The following is an 18,413-nucleotide window of genomic DNA, read 5'->3' on the forward strand; positions in this document are numbered from 1 at the left end:
CCCAGGGAATTGTGGAACTGAAACCCAAACTGTAAATGAGGAATTATAATTAAAATCTACTCATGTCACCTTCAAAGCTAATGAAGGGAAGTTTGTGGAGTTTCTACATTAGTAAATTGTTGATTCAGGACGACAACCATGATGACGACAAAAGGTTTTAAAGCAAATATTTAAAAAATGATTATGGTTTCGAACAAATGCTGGAATTTAGCTAATAAATAATTAATTAAATAAGCTTCTGTGATCAGAAGGTCCCAGCATCACCAATGTTGGGCCCTTGAGCAAGGCCCTTAACCCTTTCTGCTTTATGACTGCATAACCTGTTTAAATAACATGCTCTTAAAATCAAATCCTACTCCTAAAATGTCCAAATTATTATCAAATGAATTAATTTAAAAATTAAACAAAAAATATATAATATTATCACATTAAATTTAATAAAATACAGTTTTTTGTTTTAAATTTAAAGTGAATATATTAAATACTCCAATGGGGGAAAAAATATTGTATTTAAATGATATTTAATGTGATATAGATTTTATTGTTTGATTATTATTTGAGAAGAAAAGTATTTGACTCTGCTGTAATGCAAGACGTCTTCTTCTACACTGCTGTAGTCCAGTATCTCTAGTGTATTAAGCATCTTCAGCAGCAGGTCTTCAGTAGTGCTTTGTCTAAATCACATGCATTTATATCCATTATATACCCGAAGGCAGAAAGAGCAGAGTTCCCACCGACTTTCCCACCGACTCGCCCGTTTATTTCCCCTCTGTGTTCTAATTAAAAGCAGGACTCTGAGTGAAAGCTCTGCCGCTCACACGTCTAGTCCTCTTGTTTTGCAGACTGCTTTTGTAACGCTGCTAGAAAACACATCACTGTTAAAACAATAGCTTCCTTATTTACACTCAATCACAACCAAACAGACTGTACACTCTGGTCAGGGCTATCATATCTGTCAGTCCTCTACTCTACTGTATTGTCTGTTTGCACTGTCTCCTCTCTTGCACTGTCTCCTCTCTTGCACTGTCTCCTCTCTTGCACTGTCTCCTCTCTTGCACTGTCTGCAGAAGGTTACACACATGCACTTTATGTGAACAGGTTATTTCTTTACTCTCCAGCCGTCCAGCTCTGTGTTGTTCTGTATTCACTTCACGGTGTACTGCAGCAGCTCTAAATGGTTCATTATGGCAATACAAACTGCTTGACTTCTTACTAATGTGCGTGCTTGAAATACTTTCAGAACCTACATAAACAGGAAGGAAGATGTAGAAGGAAAAACTATTTAAGGCATCTGTGACCTTGGTGTGACCTTGATGTGCTTCAGTTCCAAAATATACTCTGCTGATTACAATCATAATAAACCCGAATCAATCCTACCAACACTCCAGCGCTCTTTCTTACGATACCGTGCTGATACAAATCTGAAGACTAAAACATCATCATCATGGGGGGAAAAACATTTAGAGACTAATGAAGATGTTTTTATTCTCTGCAGCAAATTCAGACCAAATGTTTCATCTGTATATAATATGTTTAGCTTATAAAACTGTAATAAAGCACTCAGGAGGAGATCTACATGTAGGATAGTTCTGCTTTTACTACATTTGAAGAATCCGGAGATCGTGGATGCTTCCTGTTTGGCCAAATTTATATAAAATTTGGTGTGTTTTTTTTTTCAATATAAAATATTTCAATTTAGGTTCAGACTTGCTCAAATCTCAAAAACCATAATTTTAAATAATTTGCTTTTAAAAAAAAAAAAAAAAAAAAATCCTACCACTAAAATGTCCAAATAAATAGCAAATAAATTTAAAAAATGTAAAAATTATATAAAATCAATTTATCACATTAAATATAATAATATAATATTTTAAATAATAATAATAATAATAATATTTATAATAGTATTAAACATATTCTCTTTAAATTGATTTAATACTCCAATGGGAAAATATTATTAATTAAATATTAATTAATAAATATTATTAATAAAATATAAATAAATATTATATAAAATAAATATAATAAATATATTATGAATTAAATATTATTAATTTATTGTGATGTAGGTTTTTTATATTTTTTGTTGATTTTTTTTTAATATATATATATATTTAATGTGATGTTTATTATTCAGGTTTCTATTCAGGCAGATTCAATTTAAAAATCGACACACAGACGTATAAGATTTCCTGTAAATCTCCTGCTCCTCTGTTGTTTCTGAAGGGGGTTTTGCAATACAGACACACAGCTAGACAACACCGCTGAACTGCTCAGGGTCAGGACAAGCTGCAGCAAGATTTACATTAACAGGAAATGCCTAAAGTAGGTTTAAGAGAAGTGACGTTATGCAGGAGGCTCGTCGCTTCCTCAGCCACTTAAAGACCGTCTCTGACTCACGCCGTTCTGATGTCTCTTCATCAAAGCTGCGGCGATGCGGCGGATGACTGCGGGGCACGGAATTGAAGGCCGTAATGTCACCGTGTCATAGTTAAGTCATAATCTCAGCGCAGTGCCGTTCCTGCTTTCCTCGCTGACTCACAAACTGCAGCCAGAGCAACATCATCACCAGCATGAGGGGGCTGTGTATTAATCCCTAATGACACGCACATGAATAAAATGCGAAGGTGTTCAAACGCTGATCGATCGACTGCAGGATGCTCCGCTTTGGGTGAAATCCAGGACTTCACGTCAATGAGACGTGACTCATGCGATACGAAGGACATAAAGAGAGAAAGGAAAAAAGGAGATAAAGCACATTATTACGATTCTATTAGAAGCCTGTCCCACCGTAGTAATATTACTAATAAGAACAGCATTGCATAAATATCAGATTAATGATATTAAAATTAAATTGCTATTAGTAATATTTTCCTGTTCATAGTCTAGGTCAATGTGTCGCGTTTACGCAACCGCATGACTGTGAGCGTGATATTGCTTTCAAAGAAGCGTTCTATGAACTAAAAAGATCAGATTAAGTAAGGAGGCTTTCACACTGCAGTTTAAGTCTGAAACAGTACATGACTCACGTGGAGAATTGGTAGTGTGAAAGCGGTCATGTGGAGCAGGAAGCACGGTGCAGTACCGAACCTGAGACTTCCTGTAGGAGGTGGCCGTGAACCCCGCCTGTGAACGTGAACGTAGCTGGTACTCGTGTACAGGAAGTAAAGTAACCTGCGTGCACCTCGTTAATTTCCACAACACACGTCAAGCATGAGGGACGGGGGAATGTTATTGGACACGGAAGAGACAATGAGGTTCCTTACTGTGTATAATAACACCATATTAATCATTTAAAAAATACCGATTAAAGCTGCAAGTTTAAACCTAACTACCTAAGTGACTCAACATGAGCAAATATCCGGTTTACTTTTTGCTCAAAGGGAGGAAACAGGTCCCGGAGACGCCAGACTCGGTTTAAATCATGTCGGCTAGCTGATTTGAACAATTCACCGTCTTCCTTTTGACATTTTTCGTCTGAGCAGCTTTCATATTCCAGGTAAATCCTGACCAGTATCGCTTGCTGTGTTTGCTGATGATGTCACCATAGTAACAGTTTCATTTCAACTGTACAACAGACGCCTTCACGAAGCAGCTTTACGAGACGGAAATAGATCGAATCAGGGTATAAATCTTAAAATGCATAAAAGCGAGCGATATGGGGATAAAAAAAAACTCCCTGAGATGAAACTCAGAGACACGTCTGATTGAGAGATAAGTGTGAGACCAGGAAGCTTTGAGATTAGAATCAGAGCATCTGAATTCAATCTAGTTTTATATATAATTTCGTGATACAAGTCTGAATACTTTCTATAAAATAAAGTCTGCATGGATATCTGTCCCCCAAGCAGTCGAAAATCTTTTACCGCTCTCAGTGTTTTTCGTGGCAAAAGTCTTCAACTCCAAGTCAGCGCCCGAGGATGGAAAAGTGAAATAATAAAGCAGACAGAACTTTAATGAGGTGCATGAAGAGAGACAGAGAGAAGAAGAAGAGCGCTCTCGTGCCAAAACACTAAAACCTCACTCTCTTCAGTTCAGCTCTTCAGAAACGCTGCCAGTTATCAAGAACGACATAATAATAAAAAAGTTCAGGAAAGAATTTTAAAGACCTGAAACTTTATATATCAGGTTTGGAAAGTGGAGTGGAGTTCAGTGGAACAATTCAAGTGCCTGTTTTTTTTGCAGGAAGGAGTCACTCCGTCATCACCACAAACTGCCACCCCCCAAAAAAAAACCCAACCCACAGACACTCGCAGCTATGATATCCATCTCTACAATTACAGTCTCTGTGACTCAGTAGTGGGGTTTCCACACGGCTGTTTATGCAAATGTTGAAGGTATATGATATGATATTGAAAGGAAAATAAATAAATATCTCAAGGGAAATTGCTGCACCAGTGGGGCAACAATGGGGCAGATTTCCAGTATGATGTGGTTCAGAATAATGAACATTGAGCTTGGTTGATTTTTTTTGCTGGCTAATTTGCTTACTTTTAATTCACTTATTTATTTTATTATATCACTTTTTATTTTATTTATTTTTTTTTTTTATTTATTTATTTTTTTATTTCTCACAGGAAAATGTTTTCTTCTGAGACTGTTCGAATTACTGAGCAGCTCTAGAAATAATAAATATATTAAAAAATAAATATATATTTTTAAAAGACATGTTTCGAAGGTATTACCTGCAAATTGAGTAACATTTCTTATATATTTTTTATTTCTATTCAGCTAATCAAGTCGACTTCATGAAGATGCTAGCTGTAACCTGCGCATGAGATTATAACCCATTATACTCATCATTATTTATAAGATTTTACTTAATATTCTCATTTCTCTACAGATCTGAACTCTTTTCCTGGACTATACCAACACTTCACTGCTGGAACTCCAGCTCTCAGCTTTTCGGTCCTGTCCTGAAGGCACATTTGAGCAGTTTTTTGGTCTATTTTACAGCTAAACTGTGGCTTCAGAGTCATAAGATTTTGCAGTGCCTTGTGTGCAGCGGTGTTTAAACAGGTAAATCGTTTTATAGGTGTTTGTTAGAATGGGAAGAAATGCAAATATTTTTCAATCTTATTTAAGTAAATAAATGAAAAAAAATGGATTAGGAGCATCAAATACTCCAATGAAGCAGACACACACACACACCTACAGAATCCCACAGAGAAACAGCATTGTGGGAAAAAGTCTTCCTGTGGATGAGGAGGAAAGCAACATGATGTTCTGTACAGGGGGAAAAAGTAACCTGGGCGATTTCTTTTGTTCATCTGGTGTGCGTGAGTGTGTGTGTGTGTGTGTGTGTGTGTGAGGGGAATAGTGTGCTTTTTCACACCCACAGATAAGGACATGCTGGCTGTCTAGCAAGAAGTCAGTACAGAGCATTAAATCCTAGTAACTGCATCCTTAGTAACTGCCTGGTCAGGGCTGCGGAGCTTTATATTACACTGCTAGTGTTTTAGGTCTGGCAAAAAGAACCGAATAAATTTGTCAGGATCTTTCACACAGGCAGATTCAACAACAGTTACAGTTTACAAGAAAAACAAGCCCACACCCTCAGTTAAAGCCTCACCCATGTTGGGTTTAAATCTGAATCCAGATACGTTCATGTTGCTCACTGAGGGCCATGACGTCACACCCCGATTCTAAATAAACCTCCAGGTGAACCGCCACACCGGTTAAAAATAACCACAGAGGTACAATTTTGAGCAGCCTGACATTTCTCACTGAACAGTTTCTGTTCCGGCTGCATGACAGGTGGAATTCTGGGGGAAGAAAAATAAATAAAATAATTCAAGGGCAATGAGCGAGGCTGAGGAAGAAGGAAAGAACCGAAGAACACAGTGAGAAAATGAAAGTGGAAAGGTGTATATTTATCGTAAAAGAAAAATGGAACGGAATTCCCTGTCCTTTCTTCAAAAGGAGTGAAAGGAGCTGAAGAATGCTAAGCATGTCACAGGTAGAGCTGGGAGACGTGCAGTGAATCAGCTCCGTGCAGACTGAGGAGCTCATTGTGCTCGCTGATATCAGCTCCAGGTCTGGAGAACCACACGGTTTTGTGGTGGAGCTCTAACTCGATTTCACGATGTCTTAGATGTCCTCAAACTTACATGGCACTACAGCCGAACGAACCGGGCCTCGGTTTGGAAACCTGAGCTTCTAGGATGTGGATATCGACCTGATGGGTTTCTTTTTTCAGCGATAGCAATTACCTCATTTATAGCGACGGGGCCGCTCGACCTTTCCCTCTTCCTCGCGTCGTTCCTGCTGCGTGTCTGAATAACGTTACGTCTCGCTCAGCGTGGCACGGCTCTCCTGCACTTCCTGTGCCACAGCTTGCTCTGATCTCGAGCAGCATTTAATGTGCATCTGTGTTGCAAAACCACCAGAAGAAAAGCAGCAGCGGGAACGGCACTAGCCTTATCCCCTTGTGGCCACTGTTTCTGTTTCTCCTTCATTTCTCCTCGTCTTCCTGTCCTCCTTCTCCTCCTTCTCCCTCTCAGCCTCATCTATTCACCCCATCTAACATCCAGCTCTTTCCCATGCTCTCTCTCTACTATCTGTCTGTCGCAATCAAACACTGGGGAAATAGAGCATGACTCAAGACACACACACACACACACAAAGCCTCACATCTGTCCTGAAGATCTTTATCTTCAGGACAGATGCAAATACCGAAAAAAATCAGTAGTCAGGGTATGAGACCTGATGTGGGTCTCTCCTCTCCTCATCAGTATTCACTGATAACACACACACACACACACACACACACACACACCAGTGAGAAGGATGAGCTCAAGGCTCCGCCTCTGACTTATTGATCGAAGGCAGACAGCATTAAAAAGCAGCAGTTCCACTGGGGAAATGATGCGAATCACACAACTTGTGTTTTCAACAATCGCACTAATTATGTTTTTATAGCTCACAAACAGGCCTCTGATGAATCAAACTATAGCTCCATAATTGCCTTTTAACATCAGCCCTATACGGATGCGATTAAATTCGCAGTGCGACGCTCGCAACGATGTTTTCCAGCAATAACGACGCGCTCTGAGAGCGTGTGCTGAACATTACTGTATGATTTACTATTTCATTTCTTTGTTTTTCATCATGAGACATAATAATAATAATAATAGAAATAAACTAAATGTAATGCCAGGAATAACAATGAAGTAGTAGCCATGGCAGGAAGTAGAAAATAACAATGTAACAATAATAATTAATAATAATGTAATAATAATAATAATAATTATAACAACAACATATATATATATGTATATATATATACACATAAAATATAAAGTATAAAATAGTATTTTTTATTATTCCTTCTATTTATTTAAAACCAACCAACCAACAAAATAAATAAATTAATTAATAAATAAATAAATAAATAAATAAATAAACAATAATAATTTTTGTTCTTGTTTTTCTTCTTTTGACTATTATTATTATTTATTTATTTTTATTATAAAGAACCAAATGTAATAAAAAATAAAACAGCAATATAAATACATAATATTTCTGGAATTAATACTAAGAGTGGCACAAATTAAAAAATAATAAGCATGTAAAAAAAAAGAAAAGAAAAGAAAAAAGAAAATGAATATGAGCACGAGTTCTACATAACAGTATTAGATGTGAATGCGGCTGCTGAGAGAGCCGTTCTGTCTGTCTGTCTGTTGTCTGTCTGTCTGCTCACACCTGCTTTTCATTAAAAACCAAACAGACCCCTGGGTGCTTTTCTCAGCAATTTTAACACAATTTATTTTGTTGCTATTTATTTGTCTGGCTCTGGCTGAATGTGTGTGTTGTGATGACATCATAATGATGCGTCTTGACACAGATCATGAAAAACCGAACTCATCCGAACAGCATGGAGATCGCTTGATTAGTTGTTGATTTGAACTGATTTATAATAATAATAATAATAATAATAATAATAATTAGTGTTAGAGTTCAGTATTCAGTAAGTGCACCTGCTACACTCCTTCCAAGCCATACAGAAAGCGTTTAAAGCTCCGAGAGTCCACACATGCTGAATCACAGACACGCCCGATAACAGAGGAGAACTCGAACAAAAGCAGCTCACAGCTACGGGTGTGTGATGGTAACAGAAACCTGGTGATGGGGTTTGGCCGCTGTTGTGTGTGGGGGGGTCATGCTCTTTCAGTCACACACTGAGAAGAAGAACTGGGAGTGCATCGTTTAAAACTTAACACACACTCTGGAGAGAGAGAGAGAGAGAGAGAGCTTTCATGAATAACATGTTTAAGGATGTAAGAGCTCACTAGCTTGTGACTCATAGACGGGTTTCAGGCACTGGTAAAGACCCTGACTCAATCCAAACTGGGACATTGGGGACTTAATTACCTCATCATTCACTCTAAAAACCCAAACATATCAATATCATAATCAAATAATCAAGTTTTACATCTCCAAGAAATGGGTTTGCTTAATCACACACACGTTTCTGTCATGGCGCTTTAAGCCACATCGTATGCAAGCGAGTGGATTTTCATTCCAAATCGTTAATCACTTTAAAAGTCTGTATATAGAATATAAAAACCGTATACAGAACGGCGAATTAAGTAAATAATCTCTGCGGTTCATATCAGTAATCATTTGAGAGCCACGGAAATGATTAGCAACTTTGAGTTTGTTTTCGTCCAATTTTTTAATCTGAAAGACATGACGCCATTTACAGTAAGAGAACAAAGTGAGCTTCGACACTGACTGTGTTTGTGGTGCATTGTGGGATTTTTTTAAAGGGTTCCACTGGAAGGATCTGGCAGAGAGAGACAGACAGACAGACAGACAGAGGGAGAGGAAGAGAGAGAGAGAGAGAGAGAGAGAGAGAGAGAGAGAGAGAGCGAGCAAGAGAGAGAGAGAGAGAAACAGACAGACAGAGAGAGACAGAGAGAGAGACAGACAGATGGGGGGGGAAACAGACAGACAGACAGAGGGAGAGACAGAGAGACAGACAGAGAGAGAGACAGACAGACAGACAGAGAGAGACAGAGAGAGAGACAGACAGATGGGGGAGGGGAAACAGACAGACAGACAGAGAGAGAGACAGACAGACAGAGAGAGAGAGACAGACAGATGGGGGGGGGGAGCGACCAACAGACAGAGGGAGAGAAAGAGAGAGGGGAGAGAGAGAGACAGAGAACCTTTAAAATGGCCGACACTCTGATCGTCACCCTGACTACTGAACCAGGGAGCTGACTGAGACGCAGCCCTAGAGTCAGCTTTAAAAAAAAATTAATTAATTAAATAAATAAATATTATATACAAATAAATAAAATATCAACAATTCAATGACTACAGGAGAAGAACTGTTGTGTTGTTAATTGATCATCAATATCCAATATCCAGTCTAAATGCTGTTTTGGGTTTTAATCAAAATCACATATAAAACTATATAACTAGAATACCAGCACATCGTTCCAGCAGATTAATGGAGGTCATTAGCGTCCGGCAATTTTTTTAAAGCGCTTCACTTTTCCATGTTAAACTCGACATTCGCATGAAGTTGCTGAACCTGATCGCTTAGGAAGTGTGATGGATATTTTACACAGCAGATTAAACCTCAACATGTGGAACATTATGAACAGGTTACTGTGTAGAGGGGCAGCAGAGGCAGCGAGGAGAGAGAGAGAGAGAGAGAGAGAGAGAGAGAGCGCCATGGGGAAACTTACACCGGCTCAAATCAAGCTGGAGATCATTTCTGTCAGTCATTTACAAATAGTGTCTGGATAAATAGTGTTACATTTGTGTGTGTGTGTGTGTGTGTGTGTGTGTGTGTGATGAGACATCACTGACGTTTTCACCCTGGGTGATTGTTGTTAATGTGAGGAACCCAAAGGAAAGGAAGAGAAAGATGAACTGAACATGAAACAATAGAGCTGATTATGAGCTGTTTGGAGAAGCTGAAGTACACTGGTGTGTGTGGTGTGTGTGTGTGTGTGAGTGTGAGTGTGTGTGTGTGGTGTCCTGAAAGCTTGTTTCTCAAAACAATTACCCAATACATCCGCACTACTGAACAGTTCCCACTGTGGTTGGCTGTGTCCACATTAATCCTGAGTATATATATATATATATTTTTTTAATCAAACCTATGTTTCAGTCTTTCGTCCACACAGGACACATTTTTGTCCTTCAGCTTTTTGAAAACATCAAGACAGAGACTTTTTTTATTCATTCACGGGGCACAGTCATGTGACCAGTTCAACTCAAAACAAACAAGATGGTGGATGATGATTGTACCGCAGGTGTATTTGTTGTGACTCGTCTACATTTTCACCCGTCTTTGCGACTTTACGGTCTCGGGTTACCCGTGGCAACAACTCCGCCTACTTTAAAACCTCCTTGACGTTGCTGCACGAAATCATGGCGACAAATATAAATAAATAAATAAATAAATAAATAAGTAACACGAAAAATGGAAAAGACACAGTTCAAATCTTGCAAAATGTTTAGAAGCAGAAAGCTTTAAAAACAAAACAAAAAGGCAGTGTCCAGATCTGTCCAGAGTAACACAGACATAGCTGTACTTGGGAATGAATATTTTAAGCCACAAGGTTTGAACACTAACCCTCTGCAGTGCATTGTGGGGTTTCAGGAGTGTCCACAGGAGATTATACACCATTCTAACGATCATCAAGAAATAAAATATGTTTGCGGTGGATAAATATCTAGCTGGCAACCCTCACACAATATTAATTTAGTATTTAATAAAATGTCCAACTTCTTTATCCATGTACAGTTACTTATAATGTTGTGGAACATCCTCAGACTTGTCCCGTGTCAGAAAGCTGTCTGTTCGATCATGTTATGCTAAATATACATCTCCCTACAGAAAACAACCACATGGACGATTCTTCGTTTTTCTTTTGCTAAAACATCAACATGCTTTTATAAATCCATTAGCCTTCGGTTACATGGAGCGTCTGCCACATGAGGCCCTGGGTAAGTCGATCCTATAGAGAGGCTAACGCATTAGGACACGCGTCAGAGCTAGTGCTATAGAATAAAATGAATCATCACCTTCTGACCAATCAGATTGGAGAATTCAGCAGCACTGTGGTGTAACAATTTACGATTTTCTCATTATGGTATTCTGTTGCATCACTACTTTGATTTACTTCATGTCCGTGTCTCCACACACACACACACACACACACACACACACACAGTGTAGTGCATCTCTTATTAAGCAGTATTAAGCTCTATTTAAGAGGCTCGGCTGAGTCCAGGGTCTGAAAACAAAACAACCAATCAATTATTCAGGGCTATCACTGAAACCGTAGCGGGATTAAAACGAGAGACAATTAATGCAGTCTAGTGCATCTCTCAAACTCCCCACAGCCCGATAATAACCCAGTACCAAATTACACAACATTATCCCCAGCAGAAATGATTATTATGTTTCTTAATCTGTAGTCCTGACACATCCAGGTTTGTCTGACTATCCTTAGGCACCATGGACCAGCTTATTAATGCTATGCCTCAAACTAAACCTTAACCTCCAGGACCAAAACCAGAAATCTTGCCTATTTCAATCACAGTGTCCACTTTTGCCTTGTATGTGTGAGGTCTGGGGTTTGACTTGCTCTGTGTGTGTGTGTGTGTGTGTATGTGTGTGTGTATGTAGTTTGCATGATCTCTCTGTTTTTCAGGGGTTTCCTCTGATTACTCCAGTTTCCTCCCCCAGTCCAAAGCTATGCTGTAGTCTGACTGGCATCTCTAAATAGTTCATAGCGTGCGAGTGTTTCTGTGATTGTTCCCTGCAATGGGTTGGTATCCTATCCAGTGTGTCCCTGAATTCTTTGGGACAGACTCCAGGTTCCCTGTGTAGGAGAAGCACTACAGAAAACAGAGGGATGGATGGAGGGATAAAATGTAACTCATCCTCAAATCAGGTGAGAGCATTATTCGGATTTAACAGAGACGTCTTTAGCCCTATAGACTATTTGTTATTCGCAAGGATTACTAACATTCTAAAAATAATAATAATAATAATAATAATAATAATAATAATAATAATAATAAGTTGAAAATATATATGCACCAGACTCCACTGGAGACATTAAATGTTTTTAGACATTATCATATCGGCTATAAAACAGTAAATATTGTCTATGAATATTAGATTATATTGTTCTTTAACATATAATATTACATATACATATATATATATATATATTCCTAATACACAGACGATCCATTTTCTCTATAATGTAAGTAATATTTAGACAAAGTATAACTGGCTAGCTGTATATGTGAAATAAAAGCTGCATTGTTTTGTTTACCAATGTCAAAACTTTGCTATTCCTGTCCTTGAAGACATCAGGTCCCCAAAAGACACAAAACTCTCCCACACACACACACACACACACACACACACACTCTCTCCCACACACACACACACACACACACACACAAACACACACTCTCTCCCACACACACACACGAGGCATGCTAGCTAACGTTAACCTGCTAACCAGAAGATAAACAAACGACCATAACCGTATTAAATGCCAACACAGCTTTAAAACAAACTAATACCCTGGATATGACAGTGTGTGTGTAGGTGTGTGTGCTGAACAAACACACACCGTGTTAAATGCCCCCCTATGGTGTTGAATTCACCCTTATTGTGTTGTACATTGTAGCTGAGTGAGTAACATTACCAGGCGCTTTTCCTGTCAGCTGTAACGCTACCTGTGTGTTTACATTTGCATGGAAGGTTCAGTGGTTTATTTTGCCTAGAATAAATAAAACACAGCTCTAGTTCAGTTACTGTGCTGTAGCCTGGGCTCGGTGAGAATCTCTTTGTTTTGTAGAAGTAACGGGGAAAAAAACGCATGCTTTGTTACAAAGCTTCCGCCAACTCGAATCCACACACACACATATTTTGTGCACGCGCGCGAGCAAGCAAGTAAGACTGCAGCACTGCCATCACCCTGCTCTAAAGCCTCCAGCACGGTACGGACGTGCATCCGGCGGTGACACCGCTCCCGTTTATCCGCCTTACCTGGGCACGCAGCTCGGAGAGGAGCGGTCCACCTCCCAGGTGGCATACAGGTTCATGTGCACCGGGCGGTTGGAGGTGATCGCCACCGGCTTGGAGGGCTGCGGAGACGGACACGGCGCGCCTCCGCTCCTCGGCAGCCCTCCTCCGCGCTCCGACATGCTGCTCTACAGCCGAGCCGCTGGACAGCTGGACCGGGTCTCTGTGTGTTTGCGTGTTCTCAGATCCAAAAATACGTCCCGCAGATCGAACGGAGCCTCCCGCAATCCGCGGGATAATAGAGCTAAAGCGGATGTGTGTATGCGTGTGTTAGGCTGGGAGTGTTTGCGCGAGACAGTGCAGAGGGTTTGTGGGTGCAGGAAGCGGAAATTTCTGAGAGAGAGAGAGAGAGAGAGAGAGAGACACGCCTCCCGTTAAAGACGCACGCGACCATTCGTGCACACGCAAGCGCACACGCGCACTTCAAAAACAGACTGAAAGAAAGAGAGAGATAGAGGTGTGTGTGTGTGTGTGTGTGTGTGTGTGTGTGTGTGTGTGTGTGTGTGTGTGTGTGTGTGATGTCTGATTTTGTATGTAGAAAAAAGGATTCCAGTAAAGAAAACAATACTAGATCACAGTCTTTAATTTTATGATAAATTTCTTTCTAAATTTTTTTTTGTTGAAGATTTCATAGACTTACAATGTTATAATAAAATGCTAAAACTTTGTAATGCTAGTAAAGCAGTTCTTAGAAAAAATTCCCTCTGTGCTCTTCCTGAAAAAAAGAAAAGAAAAAGAAAACCTGTTTATTGTCATTGTTTATGAATCATGGAGCTCATGAGAGTGACGCAACCTCATTTCCTGTCTCCATATTTACCTCAGTCAGATATCTGAGGAGCATTCTGCCTCCTTCCTCTGTGACACACCGAGGCAGTTCAATCAAATTGTCTGGAAAGGAAAGACAGAAAATGCTGCTTAGTATTCATAGATGAAGTTACACTACAGAGTTCTCGAATCTGATTGGCTAGAACGGTGTTGATTGAGGGGGGAAAAAAAGACAATATTTCTGGCTGCAAGGCAAATTACTTTCATTTATTTTCAGTAACTGGTTTATCCTGGTCAAGGTCCTCCTCATCACCTATTCTGGGAAAGCCACACACACACACACACACACACACACACACATACACATTCACACTGTTATTCACAGCCAGGGATAATTAAGCATATCATCCACCTCCGGGCATGTGTTTGGGTGAACGCTTCACATAAATAATAAACCTGATGAATTAAACATGTTAATTTAAAGGTTATAATCAGGACTATTTTGATATTTCCTCATCATCAGTCTCCTGGCTCATCATTTTTTTTAACTTTTCTGCTGATTTCTGTTGCACGTTGTTTATAGCTGCTATAACATAAATACTCACTTTCAGATGTTCCATGATGTTAAAAGTAACTATAAACAGATAAACCATACAAAGCTTCCCCGCATAAAAACGGCAGATGAACCAACTGACATTAACAGGGAATGATTGACATTTGTGCACATGTTGTGAAATTTTGACTGATGCCCTATAGAAGCCACGCCCCTATCTCACACTAGTAATCTCTTTTTAGTTTTATTTTCTTTCGAAGGTACATAAGGAATGTTTTGAGTAGACCAATCAGGCATAACATTATGACCACCTGCCTAATATTGTGTTGGTCCCCCTTTTCCTGCCAAAACAGCCCTGACCTGTCCTGCACTGTGTATTCTGACCCCTTTCTATCAGAACCAGCATTAACTTCTTCAGCAATTTGAGCAACAGTATCTCGTCTGTTGGATCGGATCACACGGGCCAGCCTTCACTCCCCACGTCCATCAATGAGCCTTGGTCGCCCATGACCCTGTCACCAGTTCACCACTGTTCCTTCCTTCTGATAGATACTGACCACTGCAGACCGGGAACACCCCACAAGAGCTGCAGTTTAGGAGATGCTCTGATCCAGTGGTCTAGCCATCACAATTTGGCCCTTCATCAAACTCGCTCAAATCCTTACTCTTGTCCATTTTTCCTGCTTCTAACACATCAACTTTGAGGATAAAATGTTCACTTGCTGTCTAATATATCCCACCCACTAACAGGTGCCATGATGAGGAGATCATCAGTCTTATTCTGGTTTAGCTCAGATGTAGGCAGAAGTTTAAATAAACGTTTTCTAGTTAATTTAGTAAAGAATAACAGGAAGAAAGTAGAAACGTTTCTACTTTCAAATTCAATTTTTATTTGTCACATTCACAGTCATACACAGTATGCCACGTACTGTAATGTTTTTTACGACTGTCCTATAATGGAAATAAAAATGTAAAACTAGAATATAAATTATAGGAAATAAAATTTAAATAAAAATGTAAGACTAGAATATAAATGACAGGAAATTAAATTTAAATAAAAATGTAAAACTAGAATAAAAATTATAGGAAATAAAATTTAAATAAAAAATATTTAAAAAAAAAAGAATAAAAATAAACAACAATAGAATAGAATAGGAATGGAATTAAGCAGAATATAAGAATGGAATAAACAGAATGTTCAAAGTTAAAGTGCTGTGCCAATAGTCCGACTGTGCAGGTAGATTTATAATTACTAAAAAATACAGACTTTAATATTTGCCCATGGACTTCCATTATAGCGTCTTTTTGTTACACAGGCAAATGCTGACTAGTATTTGAACACCCTGCAGATGGTGTGAAAAACGCTGGAGTATTCATTTAAGCTAAGTTTCGGTTAAGCACTGCTCCGAACCTACCTAAAAAATGTCCCATGGTTCCTCCTACATTTCAGATCTGCTCAATAACTTCAGGCCTTTGCTGTTTGCTGACCCCAACAGCTGCACCTGGACACTCTGGAGATCCGAATGAATAGTCATCATCACTTTCCCTTGAAGATTAAACTCTCATGATTTCTAATGAGCTACACTCTGGCCACCACTGCACATCCTGCTAGCTCAGATTTCTCTGTTCAAGATAATCAGTAAGCTGGCAGATCATTGACTTTTAATGTCAGTCCAAGCGTCCTTGATGATGTTGGCGGGCCAGCATTTCAGAAAAATAACAAAGCGCTGATAGCAGTCATCGGGATCAGAGACCCATGCTGGCTTTGATCAACAAGACAAGAGGGCGAGCCATAAAGTCGAATAAATATGAGATTTGTGTTCAGTCATCCAGCTGGAGTCGGATGTCTCATTCCACTGCCCTGACAGATCATCAGATTAGAGTTAAATTAGGATCAGAAAATTACAGAGACTCAGTTTCTGTACTCAGTATGAACTCAGAGACTCAGTATGATGGGTCTCTCTCTCTCTCTCTCTCTCTCTCTCACACACACACACACACACACACACAAGATTAGGAAGGTCAACAGGCAAAGTCACACGTCACAATGAAGTCGCTAACAATCACAGCACTGTTCAGTTATGACAAGAAGAAAATAAACATACAGTGGTTTGTTTGCAATGTGCAAATTTGTCTTGTGGTCAGACTTCTCAAGCCGGGTCTCACTGTAAATGTGGTAGCTTAGCAGGTTAAGGTGTTGGACTATTCATCAGAAGGTTGTGAGTTTAAATCCCAGGTCCACCAAGCTGCCTCTGCTGGGCCCTTAATTGCTCAGTTGTATAAAATGAGATAAGTTATAAATCTCTCTGGATGAGTGTGTCTGGAAAATGCCCTTGTAAATGTAGGTTAGGGCTCTGTAGGGGCCAGTGATGTTCTTTCTTAAACTAGCTCTTATTTTTCCCTGTTTGTTTTGTTGTATGTAGGTTAAAAAAGGCTGATGGTAGACTAAGTCAGTAACCTACTGAACCAGTGTTAATGTATTCATTGATGGAGCACTTTTGTACGTCTCTCTGGATAAGAGCGTCTCCCAAATGCCAGAAATGTAAATATAAATGTAGATGTAAACGTCAGACTCCAGTCCTAGAGAGACTCTGCATGTAAACATTCTCTCTGCTCTAGTACACCTGTCTCACATCCTGAACCTGATCCTTATCGGGTAAGTCATGGGTGAAATCAGGGACAGCACTAGACTGAGTAACAGCATGGACGCTTGGCCCATTAGGTCTGAAGTGTGCTTCATGTATTCATGTAGATGTTTTGATTTATAGAAAAGTAATATTAATGTATTGGATGTTTAAAAAGTTTGAAATAAACATCAGGGTCATTATTTGGATTATTTATTTTCCCTTTTTTGTCCATATTTTTTTAATTCTTATTTTTTCCCATTCATTTCCAAAGGCTTAGGAAGTCTATCCCAGGGAACAAAAATCAAAAGCCAGGATTCATCCTAGATATGATACCAACCCATCACAAGGCATTCACACATACTCACTTACACACTATGGAAATTTTAAAGATGCCTACAACATGTCTTTGGACAGGCAGAGGAAACCAGAATCCCCAGAGGAAACCACTAAAGCACCAGTAGAACAAGCAAACTCCACACTCACATACAGGGCAAAGGCAGGGACCCCAAACCTGGCGGTTACAACACCTCTTCTACATGATGGTCATTAATTTGTTCACACACAGAGTCATCTTTCCTTACTTTGGCTTCTTGGCTTGGTAGCAGTGTGGTGTGTGATGTGCTCTAACGCTTCCTGCTATCCATTTCAATACATTCTACTGTTGTCTGATAAAAAAAAAGCACTATAAATTGCATGTGAACAATTTCGGAGGACGTCTTGCTAAAAAGTATAAACGAGGTAGGGAGACTTTTAGGACATCTTGTCCAACTGCAGTCATTTTATTAAGAAATATTACAAATTAAGTTACTTTTCTCTTTAAATTGTTATTATTTGTAGTTATATTGTTTCATTTTGTGTGTCACGTTGAGCCAGAGCCTGTGGTTCGATCCTGACCTTGCATGAGTTTCCGTGCATGTTCTTCTTGAACGATTTTCCTCCCATCTTCCACAAAACATGCCACTAGATGGACTAGCTAAGATAAACTGCCTCCTGTGTATGAATATGTGCGTTCATGTTGCTCTATGAAGGACTATCCTCACATCCAGAGAGCATTCCCGGATCCACCACGATCCAGTCTGATCAGGTTAAAGCGGTTACTGAAAAGTGAGTGAGTGGTTTGTACAGTAACTATAAGAAACCCTGTAATTGGATTAAGCGTTAGAGTAGGGCAACAAGGACTATAATCCGATGCTGGTGTCTGAGGAAGATGCTGCATTGAAAAGGCCAGTCGCATGAGTATGGAATTCTTTATGGAAAAACAAATGTATCCTCGGGCATCTGGGTACAGTCTTTTCTAAGCACTTAAGACCCCATCTAACATACAGCTCTTTTCCATGCCTGGTGTTCATCAGAATAGAATGAAAGCATGCTGAGTGTTTGCTCTGGTAGCCGT

General features: G+C 39.4%; 1 protein-coding gene and 1 long non-coding RNA gene across 3 annotated transcripts in view; both read right to left on the reverse strand.

The window, feature by feature from the left end:
* The window catches only part of LOC131355786 (phosphofurin acidic cluster sorting protein 1-like), a 59,532-nt gene extending 46,134 nt beyond the window's left edge, over positions 1-13,398 (reverse strand). For both annotated transcript variants that reach the window (XM_058394268.1, XM_058394267.1), the window contains exon 1: positions 13,040-13,398. In XM_058394268.1, the coding sequence (XP_058250251.1) occupies positions 13,040-13,197 (158 nt within the window). In that variant the 5' untranslated portion in view covers positions 13,198-13,398. The remainder of the gene's footprint in view (positions 1-13,039) is intronic.
* Positions 13,399-13,693: 295 nt separating this feature from the next.
* Positions 13,694-15,976, reverse strand: LOC131356534 (uncharacterized). The gene is made up of 3 exons (XR_009205035.1): positions 15,809-15,976; positions 13,893-13,963; positions 13,694-13,790 (listed from the first exon to the last, which is right to left on the reverse strand). It is a non-coding gene; the product is annotated as an uncharacterized LOC131356534 (long non-coding RNA).
* Between the last annotated feature and the right edge of the window lie 2,437 nt (positions 15,977-18,413).

Source organism: Hemibagrus wyckioides, linkage group LG07 (assembly GCF_019097595.1).
Source record: "Hemibagrus wyckioides isolate EC202008001 linkage group LG07, SWU_Hwy_1.0, whole genome shotgun sequence".
NCBI lineage: Eukaryota > Metazoa > Chordata > Actinopteri > Siluriformes > Bagridae > Hemibagrus > Hemibagrus wyckioides.